The sequence below is a fragment of the Sciurus vulgaris genome (assembly GCF_902686455.1).
Source record: "Sciurus vulgaris genome assembly, chromosome: 2".
NCBI classification, from domain to species: domain Eukaryota; kingdom Metazoa; phylum Chordata; class Mammalia; order Rodentia; family Sciuridae; genus Sciurus; species Sciurus vulgaris.
Window position 1 is genome coordinate 42,279,487 of NC_136462.1, and position 18,352 is coordinate 42,297,838.

The 18,352-nt window shown below is 36.0% G+C and overlaps 1 protein-coding gene across 1 annotated transcript in view; it reads right to left on the bottom strand.

The window, feature by feature from the left end:
- Positions 1-18,352, bottom strand: part of MNAT1 (MNAT1 component of CDK activating kinase) — a 240,167-nt gene that overhangs the window by 87,822 nt on the left and 133,993 nt on the right. The window contains exon 7 of the mRNA XM_079125841.1: positions 16,986-17,107. Within this exon, the coding sequence (XP_078981967.1) occupies positions 16,986-17,107 (122 nt within the window). The remainder of the gene's footprint in view (positions 1-16,985; positions 17,108-18,352) is intronic.

The window sequence follows — 18,352 nt, forward strand, 5'->3', positions numbered from 1 at the left end:
CTGTGTCTAAATAGAAGCCTGTAAAGAAAGAAGATGTGAGATGCGTTCTATTTTTGTAGAAAAATAGTTCCTGGTCCGAACAATAGTAATAGATGTTTATTTAGCAATTCTGATTCTACTATCAATTATCTAGAAATGATTTAGTCACAGATGGCAAAAAGAAATTGTTATAGCAAAGATCTACTGATTGAAGTACATACATATTTACTTGAAATCAGAACAATTTCACTTTCTTAATGTTGTAGATATAGAATCTATGTATAGTCTTTATTGAGTCAGTTAAGAGACTACTTCTAGAATTGTAGACACAGCTGCATTCTAAATATTCAAAGGTTGATAAAACACTTTCACCTTCTACTGGGGAAAAAAAAAGTAACAATCTCTCTTATTTAGATTCAAATCAGATTTAATTAGAAAAAAAAACTTTGAAAAAATACAAATACTATAGTTATACATTATCTAAAGGATATAGCTCACATTTAAAACTTCAAACTATACTGATATAGGGAGAAAGAAACCATAAAGATTGGGAGATCCAAGATGGCAGACTAGAGGGAGGCTGCGGTTCCTTCTCATTCCAAAACTCCGGTTTCAAGCAGAGGATAACTGTTTCTTGGTGAGGCAGTTTTTGCTGCTTATTGATCCCCTCCTGTTTACCCCATTTGTCTGCTGTGATGACCTGCAGTCTGCCAGCATATGGACGCCTTTTTTTGAGTGCAGATTGCTCACTATCAGGCGTCTTTCATCCGCCATTTGCCTGCCTCTCGCCTGTCCATCGCCTGCCTTAGACCTATCCATCACCCAACACACAAGGTTCACCTTCCAATCATCCGACAATAGTCAGCAAATTGATCACCAACCATCAGTGGAGCACCAGCTGCCTGCTGTTGCCTGGAAGTTCACTGTTACAGTACCTGCAGGTTTGTAATCAAACAAGTGGCTGCCGCCATTTTGAGACAACAGCCAGGCCTCATAGGACCCCTGGCCAGACTAACTAAGCCCTGTCTCCAGTATCCCTCAGACTGACCGATCACTCCCTGCCTCTGGGGCCCTCACATCGACTGACTGCTCCCTGCCGACAGCACCCCCAGACCAACTGACTACGTCCTATCACTGGGACCCCAGACCGACTGATTGCACCCGGCCTCCAGGATCCTGCAACCACAACAAACACATACGACCTCTAGGACCCCTGCCTGACCAACCGCACCCCACCTCCAGGACCTCCATCTGACCACGTCCACACCCTGAGCTGCAGCTCCCCTTTTGTCAACAGAGCGGCCATCTTGGATAATCCTAGAAGCTGCAGCTCCGATCTTTAGGTAGGGCAAATCCCATCCTGAGACGCCTGCTAGAGGGTTGATGCTCATTATCAGGTACCTCTCATGAATCAGGCTACAGAACACTGGGAGGTTTCATTACTATCTAAATGTTATACTGTAGATTTTCTTTTTTCTCCTTATTGAAAAATTTTGTTTTTATTTCTTTACATTTCTTGCTCTCTTTTCCTTTTGTTTACCTGTTCCCTCAGAGTCTCTTTCTCCATTTTTGGCATGCTAACATCCGATTTCCTTTGATTACACTCTCACCCTTTCTATTTTCTAGAACTTCTGTATATTCTTTTCTTATCCCTTTAACAGTTATATTCTACATCCCTCTGCATCCTCTTTGTCCTCCATTAAAAACTGCAGACCTTATTACAAATCTGTTTGTTTTACTGAAGATAATATTTGAACTCATTCTGTTTATTATGACAATTTCGTTATTATCCTATTGGTCTAGGCTATTTGTTCTAGGATTGCATAGTGTCTGAATTGGGCACTGCTAATATTGATCTCCCCTTAAAGAAAAGGTTTTGGAAACCTTTAGGGCCACTATAAGCCTATAGGGGGAAAACTGCAATATCCCAGAACTGCAATGCTAGAGGGGAAGATACATGAACAACATGAAAAAACAAGGGAAGAAAATGATCCAAACAAATCTAGGTTCTATATGAATAGAATCCAATGACAGTATGTTAGAAGAAATGTGAGAAAAGGACTTCAGATTATACATGACTAAGATGATTCATGAATCAAAGGATGAGATAAGAGAGCAAATGCAGGCAATGAATGATAATACCAATAAGCTGAAAGAGCACCTGCAGGAAGCAAGAGCATTTCAACAAAGAGATAGATATTCTCAAAAAAAAAAAAAAAACAAACGGAAATCCTTGAAATGAAGGAGACAATAAACCAAATAAAAATTCAATGGAAAGCATCACCAAAAGACTAGACCACTTGGAAGACAGAACCTCAGACAATGAGGACAAAATATTTAATCTTGAAAATAAAGTCGCCCAAACAGAGAAGATGGTAAGAAATCATGAACAGAATCTCCAAGAACTATGGGACATGATGAAAAGACCAAATTTAAGAATTTTTGGGACTGAGGAAGGCACAGAGATACAAACCAAAGGAATCAACAACCTATTCAATGAAATAATATCAGAAAATTTCCCAAACCTGAACAATGAAATGGAAAATCAAATACAAGAGGCTTACAGAACACCAAATGCACAGAATCACAACAGATCCACACCAAGGCACAGTATAATGAAAATGCCTAATATTCAAAATAAAGATAGGATTTTGAAGGCCATGAGAGAAAAGCATCAGATTACATATAGGGGGAAACCAATAGATAGCAGCAGATTTCTCAACCCAGACTCTAAAAGCTAGAAGGGCCCGAAACAACATATTTCAAGCTCTGAAAGAACATGGTGGCCAACCAAGAATCCTATATCTAGCAAAACTAACCTTCAGATTTGAAGATGAAATAAAATCCTTCCATGATAAACAAAAGTTAAAAGAATTTGCAAATACAAAGCCTGTACTACAGAAGGTTCTCAACAAAATATTCCATGAGAAGGAAATGAAAAACAACAATGGAGGTCAGCAAAGGGAGGAACTACCTTAGAGAAAAACACTCAAAGGAGAAACCAAGCCGACTTAAAAACCAAAAATAAGCCCAAATGACTGGGAATACAAATCATATCTCAATAATAACCCTAAATGTTAATGGCCTAAACTCATCAATCAAAAGACATAGACTGGCAGAATGGATTAAAAAGAAAGACCCAACAATATGCTGCCTGCAAGAGACCCATCTCATAGAAAAAGACATCCACAGACTAAAGGTGAAAGGATGGGAAAAAACCTACCATGCACATGGACTCAGTAAAAAAGCCGGGGTTTCCATTCTTATATCAGATAATGTGGACTTCAAGCCAAAGTTAGTCAGAAGGGATAAAGAAGGACATTTCATACTGCTTAAGGGAACCATAAATCAGGAAGACATAACGATGGTAAATATTCATGCCCCAAACAATGGTGCATCCCTTTACATCAAACAAATCTTTCTCAATTTCAGGAATCACATAGACCATAACACAATAATTCTTGGTGACTTTAATGCACCACTGTCACCACTAGATAGATCTTCCAAATGAAAACCAACCAAAAAAACCATGGAATAACACAATCAATATCCTAGACTTCATAGACATATATAGAATATTCCATCCATCAACAAGCAGATTCACTTTCTTCTCAGCAGCACATGGAACCTTCTTGAAAATAGACCATATGTTATGCCACAAAGCAGCCCTTAGGAAATGCAAAAAAACAGAGATACTGGCATGTGATCTATCAGATCATAATGGACTGAGAGTAGAAATCAATGACAAAATAAAAAACAGAAATTACTCCAACACCTGGAGACTAAATAATATGCTATTGAATGAAACATGGATAACAGAAAACATCAGGGAAGAGATTAAAAAATTTATAGAGGTCAATGAGAATGATGATACAACATATCAAAATCTCTGGGACACTATGAAAGCGGTACTAAGAGGGAAATTCATTGCATGGAGCGCATTCCAGAAAAGAATAAAAAGTCAACAACTAAATGACCTAATATTACAGCTCAAAGTCCTAGAAAAAGAATAACAGAATAACAGCAAAAGTAGTAGAAGACAGGAAATAATTAAAATCAGAGCTGAAATCAATGAAATTGAAACAAAAGAAACAATTCAAAAAATCGACAAAACAAAAAGTTGGTTCTTTGAAAAAGTAAACAAAATAGACAAGCCCTTAGCCACACTCACAAAGAGAAGAAGAGAGAAAACTCAAATTACCAAAATTCATGATGACGAAGGAAATATCATGACAGACTCCACTGAGATACAGAACATGATGAGAAGCTACTTCAAAAATCTGTATTCCAACAAAATAGAAAGTACTGAAGACATTGACAAATTTCTAGAGACATATGCTCCTCCCAAACTGAACCAGGAGGACATAATTTAAACAGATCAATATCAAGCAATGAAATAGAAGAAGCCATTAAAAACCTACCATCCAAGAAAAGCCCAGGACCAGATGGATTCTCAGCCGAGTTCTACAAGACCTTCAAAGAAGAACTCATTCCAATACTTCTCAAAGTATTCCAGGAAATAGAAAAGGAGGGTACCCTACCAAACTCATTCTCTGAAGCTAATATCACCCTCATACCCAAACCAGGAAAAGACACACCAAGGAAAGAAAATTTTAGACCAATATCCTTGATGAATATAGATGCAAAGATCCTTAACAAAATATTGCCAAACTGTATCCAAAAACATATTAAGAAAATCGTGCACCACGATCAAGTGGGGTTCATGCCTGGAATGCAAGGATGGCTCAACATTCGTAAATCAATAAACGTGATCCATCATATCAGTAGACACAAGAATAAGAATCATATGGTTATTTCAATTGATGCAGAAAAAGCGTTCAACAAAATACAACACCCCTTCATGTTCAAAACATTAGAAAAAATAGGAATAGTAGGAACTTACCTGAACATTGTAAAGACTATTTATGCTAAGTCCATGGCCAACATCATTCTTAATGGAGAAAATCTGAAACCATTCCCTTTACAAACAGGAACAAGACAGGGATGTCTTCTTTCACCACTTCTATTCAACATTGTCCTCAAAACTCTAGCTAGAGCAATTAGGCAGACTAAAGAAATTAAAGGGATATGAATGGGAAAAGAGGAACCTAAACTGTCCCTATTTGCTGATAACATGATTCTATATTTAGAGGATCCAAAAAAAACTCCTCCAGAAAACTTCTAGACCTCATCAATGAATTCAGCAAAATAGCAGGCTATAAAATCCACACACATAAATCTAAAGCATTTTTATATGCAAGCGACGGAACATCTGAAAGGAAAATGAGGAAAACAACTCCATTTGCAATAGCCTCAAAAAAAAAAAAAATGAAGTACTTGGGATTCAATCTAACCAAAGAGGTAAAAGATCTCTACAATGAAAACGACAAAATATTGAAGAAAGAAATTGAGGAAGACCTTAGAAGATGGAAAGATCTTCCATGTTCCTGGATAGGCAGAATTAATATTGTCAAAATGGTCATACTACCAAAAGTGCTATATAGATTCAATGCAATTCCAATTAGAATTCCAATGATGTACCTTACAGAAATAGAGCAAGCAATTATGAAATTCATCTAGAAGAATAAGAAACCCAGAATAGCTAAAGCAATCCTTAGCAGGAAGAATGAAACAGGGGGTATCGCAATACCAGAACTTCAACTATACAACAAAGCAATAGTAATAAAAACGGCATGGTATTGGCACCAAAATAGACAGTAGATCAATGCTACAGAATAGAGGACACGGACACAAACCCAAATAAATACAATTTTCTCATACTAGACAAAAGTGCAAAAATATGCAATGGAGAAAAGATAGCCTCTTCAATACATGGTACTGGGAAAACTGGAAATCCATATGCAACAGAATGAAACTTAACCCCTATCTCTCACCCTGCACAAAACTCAACTCACAACGGATCAAGGACCTTGAAATCAGACCAGAGACCCTGCATCTTATGGAAGAAAAAGTTTGTCCAAATCTTCAACTTGTTGGCTTAGGATCAGACTTCCTTAACAGGACTCCCATAGCCCAAGAAATAAAAGCAAGAATCAACAACTGGGATAGATTCAAACTAAATAGCTTTCTCTCAGCAAAGGAAACTATCAGCAATGCGAAGAAAGAGCCTACAGAGTAGGAGAAAATCTTTGCCACCCATACTTCAGATAGAGCACTAATTTCCAGAATATATAAAGAACTCCAAAAACTCTACACCAAGAATACAAATAACTCAATCAACAAATGGGCTAAGGATATGAACAGAAACTTCACAGAAGAAGATCTACCAGCAATCAACAAACATATGAAAAAATGTTCACCATCTTTAGTAATAAGAGAAATGCAAATCAGAACTACACTAGATTCCATCTCACCCCAATTAGAATGGCGATTATCAAGAATACAAGCAACAATAGGTGATGAAGAGGATGTGGGGAAAAAGGTACATTCATACATTGCTGGTGGGGCTGCAAATTAGTGCAGCCACTCTGGAAAGGAGTGTGGAGATTCCTTAGAAAACTTGGAATGGATCCACCATTTGACCCCGCTACCCCACTTCCCAGCCTGTACGCAAAGGGCTTAAAATCAGCATAGTACAGAGATGCAGCCACATCAATGTTCAAAGCTGCTCAATTCACAATAACCAGATTGTGGAACCAACCTAGATGTCCTTCAATTGATGAATGGATAAAGAAACTGTGGTATATATATATATATATATATATATATATATACAAGGGAAGATTATTCAGCTATAAAGAATAATAAAATAATGGCGTTTGCAGGCAAATGGATAAAATTGGAGAATATCATGCTAAGTGAGATAAGCCAACCTCAAAAAACCAAAGGATGAGTGATCTCACTGATAAGTAGATGATGACACATAATGGGGGGTTGGAGTGGGGCAAGAATGGAGGAAGGAGGGACTGTGTAGAAGGATAAGAGGGGTGGGAGGGGTAGGGGGGAGAAAAAAAATAACAGAATGAATCAAAAACTATTACCCTAGGTAAATGTATGATTACACAAATGGTATGCCTCTACTTCTTGTACAAACAGAGAAACAAGATTATCCCATTTGTTTACAATAAAAATGAATTTTAAAAAACTCCAAACAATTAAAAGTACTGCCCAAGTTTATTCAATTTATTAATTTACTGGAAAAAAATTTAATAGGATTACTTGAATACTCATGCACATAAATAAATCCTAATACCATCACCACCACAGGCAATAAAAAAGGAAAGGTGAGGATATTTTATGAACCCATCTAATAAAACTATCAACAAAAGCAAGAGAAAATTAACTATTAAGAAGCAGCCAAGGGGCTGGGGTTGTAGCTCAGAGGTAGAGTGCTTGCCTAGCACATGTGAGGCCCTGGGTTCCATCCTCAGGAATCACATAAAAAATATATATAGATAGATAGATTTATGGATATATATAGCATAATATATATATGTACACACACATATTTTATTTATATATATATATATACACATAAAAAAAAATAAAGTTATTTTGTCCATCTACAACTAAAAAAGTATTAAAAAAAAAAAAAAAAGCAGCCCAGGGTTGGGGATGTAGACTGTTTACCTGGCATGTGATAAACATAGCGGGCCGGGGAATTCACAGCTAGGGAAGGGAAGGGCATCAGATGCCTCTAGTGGAGGGGATAAAAATAATTAGTGCTGGTCCTTCTTCTCAACAGTAAAAGTTATCAACCACTGAGGAAAGGCAAAAAGCTAACTGTTACTTAGGTTCCCACAATGATATCTAGGGGAGGGACAGGAAATTGCCTTGTGCCCCACCCCCCAACACAAGACAGACTTGAAGGATGAAGGTGGGTCAGGAAGTTCGCCTGCACCCTAAAGTAAGAGATACAAGTGCAAGCCTTTCGAAAACATAGGAACCACAAAAGTACCGCCTTGAACCTCAGTATACAGGGCATTTTAAGACTAAGGTTGAAACAGAAGAATCAGGAAACTACCTTGCTTCCATCTTAAGACTTATTCCAAGTAAAAAGCAATAGCAGTCTATTTGTTGAGGAGGCACACCAAAGGAGAACCCCTCTGTGGCTCATGCATGCAGAACATGTTGAAATCTAAGGGTAAAACAAGAATACTTAAAAAAAAAAATCATTCTGGTACGAGGTCCAAAGTGGCAGCAGGCTATGAATTTCTGAATTCTATGTGATTCTATTTTAAGTACAATGATTATATTTAGAGTGACAAAGAATCCCAAACTGAGATCAAAATTTAGAATTAATACTCACACCCCCCCATGCTAATTAACTGGAAAAATAAGTATAAATATTTCTGGGCATAAATTTTATTTACTTCAGTTGTCTACTGTTTTGTTGTACAGAATGCCCAATATTCAAACAACAATTATAAGAAACAGACAACAAATTCATCATCCAGATACATAATAGTCAAGAGAATAACACCTTGAGAAGTTGAAACTATTAGGAACTTTTAAAAATACTATAATTGATAATGTTAAAGGTTCCAGTGGAAAAAGAACAGATAGAAAATTTAAACAGAACTCATAAAAAAAAGAAATGAATGAAAATGTTAGATATAAAAATCACAACACCAGAAAAAATTCCTCTGATGGGCTTATCAGCACAACAGACAAAATAGAAGAATGAGTGAACCTGAGGCTAAGACACATTATCCAAATCTTTGAAACAGAAATTTTTAAAAAGATATAAAAGTACAAAACAGAGGCTCCAAGAGCAGTTTTAAAAAAAAAGTATCAAAAGGTCTAACATTACCTGATTTAAGAAACTAATACATCTTTTTAAAACATTTATTAATATAAAAGCTAGTATTATTACAAGTTAGAAACTGTATTTTGTTTTCTACAAAATCTAAAAGACTAATTAATGCCTTTAAAAATAATAGTTTGTTACTAAACAGAAAAAATTATGTTCTTGGACATATGATATATATACATATATATATATATATATATAAAGATACAATCTAGTAATACCAACAACTGAAAGGAATGAGGACAGAATTTTACATTTTGCATATTATTGAAGCAAAATTGGTATAAATTCAATTAGATCTGAGAATTAGGATGATAAGTGTAATCACTATGGTAATCACAAAGAAAACAGCTGAAGAATACACATAATTGGGAATAAACAAGGAATTTAAATGTCATAGTACCAAAAAAATCAACTGAACACAAAAGAAAACAGTAATGCAGGAAATACAAGGGTGAGAGAGTTATATGTCATACAGAAACAAACAGAAAAATGACAGGAAGTCTTCCTTTTCAGTAATCCCTTTAAATGTAAGTGAAGAATTTCTCCAATCAGTAGAGATTGGTGGAACAGCTTTTTTATAATGTTCTAACAATATGCTGTCAAGAGACTAGCTTTTTAAGTCAAAAAAAAACACAAATAGGTTAAAGTGAAGGATGGAAAAGGTCAATCCACCCAAATAGTAACCAAAATAGAGAGGGGGCTATATTACTATCGATAAAATAGACTTTTAATCAAAAGAGATTACAAGACAAAGGCAAGGTATTTATATAAGTACATCTTCAATACTTCAAGAATATATTACAAATATAAACATGCATGCACTTAATAACAGATCATCAAAATATATGAAGCAAACATTGTCAGAATTGAAGAGAGAAATGGATCATTCTATAATAATTGGAGACTTCATAATACTCCACTTTTGATTTAGATACAGAAACCAAACAAAAGATTATCGAAGCTGACTAAATTTAGACTAAAAAAATGATAATTAAAATTACTAAAATAAGAAATGAGACATTACTACCAAGTCAAGAAATAAGAGCATGCTGTAAGCAATTATATCCTAACAATGGATAACCCAGAATACATGGAAAATCCCTATAAATACAAAATCTAACTATGTTAAATCACTAAGAAATAGAAAATCTGAATAGACTTAAATAGTAATCAAGAACCTTCTTATGAAACGCCCTAGAACTCACGAACACAAAGATGAATTCTGTCAAACATAAAAAGAAAAATTAAAAACAATCCTTCTCAAACTTTTCAAAACACAAGAGACAGGGAAATACTCCCTGACTTATATTCTAATACAAAAGCCAGATAAAGACACTACAAGGTGGTAGTGGGGGCTAAAAGCCAGTATCTCTGATGAATGCAAATGAAAAAATCCTCAACAAAATGCTAAGAAATCAAATCTAATACCATACCACAAAACGTTTATACACTGTGAATAAGTGGGATTTATTTCCAGGATACAAGGTTGACTGAACATATACAAATCAATGATACACTTTATAAAGAAAATGAAAATTTAAAACTACACGGTCATCTCAATAGATGAAATATTTGATGAAGTTCAAAGTCCATTCATGATAACAATGCTCCACAAAATAAGATTTGAATGAAATTACAACAAAATAAAGACCATTTATGAAAAATCCACAGCTTGCATCATAATCAATATGGGGGAACTTGAAAGTTTTTTCTCTAAGACCCAGTACAAGGCAAGAATGCCCTAGTTCATCAATTGTATCCTACATAATACTGAAAAGATTAGTAAGAACAATTATACATGAAAATAAATAAAACGGTATCTGAATAATACAGGGAGAAGTAAAATTATTGCTGTTTATAGATAACATGGGCCATTATGCAGAAAATCCTAAAAGACAAAACAAATAATAAAAAATTAGTACTAGTTCTATGGTCTACTGCTATAGTTTGAGTATGTCCCCTAAAGTTCATTTGTTGATATTTAATCTCCATTGTAAATTATTAAGAGGATGGAAACTTAATTCAACTATAGTGTTTGAAGACAGGGTCACTGGGAGGTGAATAAAATTAAAGTCATCATGATGAAGTCCTCATCATGAAGGACTGTGGCTTTATAAGAAGAGAAAGACATTCTCTCACTCTCTGTCTCTAACCATGTGATGCCCTGTGCCATTTCTTTGCCAGCAAGAAGACCATCATCAGATGCAGTCCCTCAACCCAGAACCTCCAGAGATATGGCTAAATCTTTTTTCTTTATAAAATTACCTAATCTATAATATTCAGTTGCTAGAAACAAAATGAAGACAGAATATTGGTACCAAGAAATGAGATTGTTGTTATTATGAATACCTAAAAATATGGAAATAGCTTTGGAACTGGTAACAGGCATAGGTTGTAAGAATTTACAGGAGCAGGCTTAGAAAAGGCCTAGAATGCTGTAAATAGGCATCTCTGGTGATTCTGCTGTGTTTTCAGAAGATAAAAGGGACAAGATAACTACTCTTAGATGGAAATAGGGTTCTATTGGAAATTGTGTACAGGACCTAAGACTTAATGGAAGGCTGAAATTAAGAAGATGAACTAGTTTATTTGGCAAACAAAATTTCAAAACAGCAAGACATCCAGGCTGTGATATAAGTATTACTGGCTACTTTAAGTTAGGCTAATAGTGAGACTGAGGCTAATAGGAAACTGAATGGGAAGATTTGGAAAATTCACAGCTTGACCAGGGAAGAAAAGGAGAAAAAGAATGTCTTTGTCTAGCTCAACATCTTCTTGACTTGGGATGCAGGAATCTTCCTGTCTCTGCTGCCCAAGACACACTTCTGTCCATATATCCTTAATAAATAGTACTTTGTATAATCTTGGATCTGTCTACTATTTCTTCAGTCTGTTGGCACTTTCTGCCTCTCTTCAGTCTGTTGGTTCTCAAACAATGGGACAAGGTTTCTCCAAAACACCATGAAGTGCTCTATGGCTGCTTGGCATTCACATGTTCAGGCACAGCTTGTGCCAGCAGTAGACCTTTCTGGTGGATACATGGTGCTAATTCTGCAGGCATACCAAATGCAAGAGTATGGAGTCATGGTTGCTGCCACCAAAATTCCAAGAGAACGTCTGGAGAAGTCAGGCAGAAGACTATTTCAGGGCTGAAGCCCCTGCAGAGAAAGTCGATGAGGTGATAAACACTTGAGTTGTGGAGTGGAATCTCAGTGGGGACCCCAACAGGGTAGAGCTACCAGCAGCATGAACCACACATCTGGGAAAGCTATAGACATAGCATGCTACACATCAAGGTAGCCATGTGAACCAGCAAAACCTTATGAATAGGGCTACCCAAGGCCTTTGGGGCTGTTTTACTGCTGCAGTATTAACCAGATGCCAGATTTCCTAGAGCTTTTAGATTTAATGTCTGCCATGCTGGGTTTCACTCCTGCTTTGGTCTGATTATTCCTCTGTACTTGCCTATTTCTTCCTTTTGGATTAGGAGGGTTTACCTTGCATCTGTCTCACCACTGCAGGCAAGTTACACTGGAAGCAAGTAACTTGTGTTTTTTGTTTTGTTTTGTTTTTACAGAAGCTCACAGCTAAAAGAGTTTGCCTTGAGTCTCAGGGGAGACTTTGGACTTGGACATTTGAGCAATATTGGAACAAGTAAAACTCTGACACCACTAGCCATGAAAAGAATGCACTTTGCCTTATAAGATGGACATGAGCTCAGGGGACCAGGAATGAAATACTATGGTTTGAATGTGGTTTGTCCTCAAGAATTCATGTTCTGGAGGCTTGGTACCTAAATGGCAGTGCTGAGGTGATAGAACTTTAAGACACAGAACCTAGTGGGAGGTCACTGGGGTTGCAGCCCTCAAGAGAGCAAATTGTGATGAGAGTGAGCACAGCCTGTGAATCACACTCTGGTTTTCTGTTAAGTAATGTGATCTCTCCCTCTTGTAAATGCTCCCACCAAAATTCAATCTGCCATGATGTGACACAACCAGAAGGACCTTTACAGAGGCTGAACCAGTAGAGCTGTCTGATCTTGGACATTCAGTCTCCAAAACAGTGAATTACATAAACCTCTTTTCTTTAAAAAACAACTTGCCACCAGTGTTTTGTTGCAAAATGGAGAATACAACTAGTAAATAAATTCAGTACTTATATAAACAATATAGAAGATCAACATGTACAAATCAGTTGTCTGTCTTTTTTTTTTTTTTTCCCCCTCTGAGGTGCTAGGGATTTGAACCGTGGCCCCTGCACATGCTAGGCGAGTGCTCTCCAAGACGAGCTATTTCTTCAGCTCTAGATGTCTTTCTTTATACCCAGAGCATTTGATCCAAAAAGGAGATCAAGTCCCATTTACTATAGCAGCAAAAAGAATAAAATACTTAGGAATAAGTTTAACCAAGGAGGTAAAAAATCTGTACACTGAAAACTATAAGACACTGGCAAAGACAAAAATGAATGGCAAAATATCCCATGTTCATGGGAGAATTAATATTGATAGAATATCTTTAGCACCAAAAGTGATAGATTCAACACAATCCCTTTTAATATTCCTATGAAATTTTTCACAGAAATAAAAGTTTGAAAATTTGTATGGAACCATAAAGACAATACACAAAGCAGGCTTGAGGGGGGGAAAAAAGTTATAGGCATCAAACTTCCTAATTTCAGATACAGTAATCCAAACAGTATGGTACTAGTACAGAGACAAACAAATAGAAAGCCCAGAAATAAACCCAAGCAACAAAATTTTTACAAGAGGATAAAGAATACACAAAGGGGAAAGGTGAGTCTTTTCAATAAATGGTGTTAAAAAAAATGGTTATCTTCTTTCAAAAGAATGAAATTTGACCTTTACCTTATACCATATACAAAAATCAACCCCAAAACTGGATAAAGCTTAATATCACTAATTATCAGGAAAATGGAAATAAAAACCAGAGAGTGAGATATCACCTCATACTAGGTAGGATGACTATTACCAAATGGGGAATAGATGACAATAGTTGGCAAAAGACATAAAGAACAGGAACTCGTAGTGCATTGTTAGTGAAAATGTTAATTGATATAGTCATTATGAAAAACAGTGTGAAGTTCCTAAAAAATTTAAAAACAGAATCAGCAAGTGATCTAGCAATAGCTTGTTCAGGGTATATATCCAAAGGAAATAAAATCAATGCCTCGAAAACAAATTTGTACTCTCATGTTCATTGCATTATTCACAATAGACCAAATATGGAAGAATGGATAAATTGTGGATGAATGGATAAATCGTGGTAAATATATATTATATAATAACGATTGTGGTTTTTTTTTTTTTTTTTTTCCCACTGTAACAAAAAACAACTTAGAAAAGATTTATTTTGACTCTTTTATTTTGGTCCATGTCTCACTGGATCGATGCTTTGGGCCTGAGATGTGGCAGAACATCATGACCTAAGGACATAGAGTAAGAAAGCTATTCAGCTCTTTGACAGCCCTGAGAGGGGAACACAAAAAAGAGGAGAGAAAGAATTAAGGGATGTATCCTTCCAGGGCATGCCCTCAGTGACCTACTTCCTCCAATTAGGCTCCACCTCCTACAGTGGTCAACACTTCCATATAGTCTACCAATTATAAACCGATCAATTGATCCATTGATGAGCTCAGAACTCTCATGATCCAATCACGTCCCTCAAACCCAACTTCTGAACATTGCTGCTTTGAAGATCAAGCCTCTAACACATGAACCTTTGGGGAACATTCCAGATTCAAACCATAACAAAGAACAAGTGGGTAAGTAAAAAAGGTATATACATTCAACCTGATATCACTCAGCCCTAAAAAGCCTGTCATATATACTTAACATAGCTAGGTAACTCTTCAGGACATTATGCTAAATTACATATGCCCTCACAAATGACAAATACTGTATGATTCCACTTATATGAGATATTTAAAGTTGTCAAAAATCACAGAGACAAAAAATGGAATGGCTGTTGCTGGGCACAAAGAAGAAAAGGAAATGATGGGGAGTTATGAATGTGAATATGAATCAACTTCATACCACTGAACTAGACACTTAAAATTTAAGATAGTATATTGTATGTTATATGCTTTATACCATTATAAAAGTAGAGGTTAAAAAGAAGCTTAACAGGCTGGGGTTGTAGCTCAGTGGTAAAGCACTTGCCTCACACATGTAAAGCAATGGGTTTAATCCTCAGCACCACATAAAAATAAATAAATAAAATACAGGTTTTATATCCACCTACAACTAAAAAAAAAAAAAAAATTAAATTGGGGGCTGGGGGTTAAACCCAATCTTGCAATCATTATTATTTGGAGTATTCAGTTCTGTATTGTCCAATATGATAGCCACTGCCAACATGTAGCTACTTAAATTTAAGGAAATACAAATTTTAAAATTCAGTTCTTTAATTACACTAGACATATTTCAAGTGCTCAGTAAAAACATCCGATGACTGTCTATCAAAATGGACAGTACAGATATAGAACATTTACATCATTACAGAAGTTTCTATTGACTATGCTAGTTTACAGCATTTTCATTTAACTTGTAATATAATTTAAGATTTTATCTATAACACCATTTGTTTTCTAATTGCTCGATTTCTTCATTATTTTTTGTCTCTTTTCCTGCCTTACTTCTCATTAAGTATTTTATGATCCCATTATTTTCTCTGATATTGGCTTGCTGGTTATGTCTCTTAGTTTTATTAAACATCTTGAACTCACCATGGTCTCTCTCCAGATAACACTATACCATTTCAACTACACAGTAATAACAATAACAACAAACTTTCTTTTCCTACCCTGCCCCTTTCATCCTTTGTACTACTGTAGTCACACAGTTTATTTCTCTATATATAATACAATATACAATGCACTGTTATTATGTATCACCATTTCCATGATCTCTCAAATGCTAATTTTTATGACAAAACTGGAAAACACAAAACCTTGTAAAAGACAAACTGCTATTGTAAATATTTTATCTCCAATGACATTAAAAGATTTCAAAAGAAATTTATTTTAGAGATACTGAATTCCAGCTCTTGGTAATTTAGTAAGAGATTTTAAAAAATCAATGTGTATTCAACATCTAACATTTTTACATCATAAAATACAATATTCTTTATATCATCAAGTTTATACAGAGCAGTTATTTAATAAGTTTGTTACCTTAAGGTGGGTTTTAGGTTTGTTTCATATCCCACTAACTTGACACTTATAGGCTATGGAACTTTAAAAGAATACAGAACTAAAGACATCTAGCCTTAAGATCTATCTATCCAACATTAGATAAGTAAACAATACATCGCTTTAATTGTAACTTTATCTTGGAGTCCCTATGATAACATGTAGAATGCTATGCATCATGCTCAAGATTTTGATTTTGAAAATGTATGTAGGTTTTATTATTTATTTCATCTTTTGTTTCTGCTGTTAAGGTCTTTTGTTTATTTTTCCCCCAATTACCTGGCCTCATTGTACCCATTATTTCTTTTCACATAACATTCTCTACACTATTTTCATTTGTTAAGAAACAATAAATTCTGGATCAGTTTTCTATTTAACAGTTTACATTGAGAAACCAGACCAAAAAATGACTTGCTCCATCCATAAACATCTGTGTCTGTATCTTTCAAGTTCAGAAATACACACTTGTTCCCATGAGACAGACTGACCATCTCATCATTCACAGAATGATCCCAGGTATATTTCCAAAATGGATGCATATAATATGACAGGTAAGTCACTGGGCCAGACCTACATTAAACCTTTTGACAAAATATATTTTGTGGTTCATTTCTCATAAATGTAGTTTCACTGTAGATAGCAAACTGAATTAATCTATACTTTTTTACATGGCAAGGAGCACAACTCATATTTTCACTGGCTTACTACTAAGTTAAGGTCCAGATTAAAACGAACAAAAAAAAATGGTGAGCTGAAAATGACTACCCACTTCAACATGGCTGCCAAGGACAGCCTTAAAAGGGAACACTATGTTCTAATCTCATTCTCAAGAAACCTAACAAGATCACTAAAATATTAATGTACTAAATAAAACTTAGTATTAAGTATTGCTTACTTAAAAAAAAAAAAAAAAACAAGTTATATAAACTCAACATCTAAGCATGTTAAAGTGTCAATTAAAAATAGCAGCAAGAAAGCCCTACACATAGTTCCTCAATGTGAAATTCTTTTGGACACTTACCCAAGTCTTCCCAGCATCTCAAGCTCAGGAACTTTTGGTCCACATGTCTCTATTTGCAGCGGTTGGTATTCATAGAGAGCTTCTTCAAGCTTGTGAACAGGTGCCAATGAAATATGTTGACCCTATTTTAAAAAGGAAGGAAATTGGTGTCTTTTAATATTTCTTTCATACTGTTAGTTATCTGTAGTCATTTCAAAATTGGATTAAATTCCTCACACTAAAAATAATAGCCAATAGGAGGTTTTTCAAATGGTGGAATACAGAAGGTCTTTGTCCTGCCTGCTCCATAGCATAAAACCAAGAAAGCAGACAGGCAGCTTCTCAGCAAGATAGGTGAATGAAAAAAAAAGGTGGGGGGGACTTACTGGAATTTAATACTGGACACTCAAAATAGATCAATGACTCAGGAGGTTGAATATAATAAAATAAAGAAGAAATCCCCAGCACTACAGCTGCTGTCATAGCCAGAGACAACACCCAGAACAGTCCCTCCATGAGAAAATTAGAGGGATAAGGGAATTAAAGGAACCTGCATTTTTAGAAGGAATGAGGTATGCTCTGGGTATGGAGATTCTAGAGATCAAAGACACTGACAGACTAAACTGAAAGACACATTGCACGACATCCTTGTGTGGGAAAGAAGTTGTCATCTCTCCAGGTTATGTGCAGAAGACAGAAAGTTACCATTTTACAGCTGCAGTACCAAGAGGGCCTGCAGCAGAGGAAGCTGATTCCTAGCAAACCCAAGTTTGAGCCGAATTATAGGTCTGGCAAACCCACACTGCATGACATAGAGTGTGCCTAAGTGACTAGGAGAGAATCAAATGTGGAGAGAGGTTTACACAGAGACAAGTAGTCATAGAAACCCACCGACCTCCTCTCCTCCCCCTCCAATCCAGGGGCTTGCAGAACCAAGTGGGAGAGAAAAGCCTGGCTGGAAATTTGGAAAAGTAGGGGACAAGAAAGATTGAGTTTGAGACTGAACCTGAAACCAGAAAACATGGGGTCCAGAGGGAACAGAGTAAATTAAGAACTGGCTCCTCCACCGCATGAGTGGAACCCAAGGGAGACCCTGGGGTGTAGTCTTCCAGCATGGACCAGCAATTGCTGAGCCCTGGAAGAGTGCTGACTTAAAATCTCCAGATCAACAGGTATTCAGCGAAGAGCCTGGAGCCTACCTAAGCCTAAACCCTGCCTCCAGGAGTTCCGCCTATGGGATTACCTTTCTCACTCTAGTAACTGCACCCTAAGGGTGGAGCAAGCATCATAATCCAGTCAACCTAACTACCACTGCTGAAAAGGGAAGCTGAGAATCTTTTGAACTCCATAGAAATAATTCTTTAATTTTTCATTGACATTTTATTTTT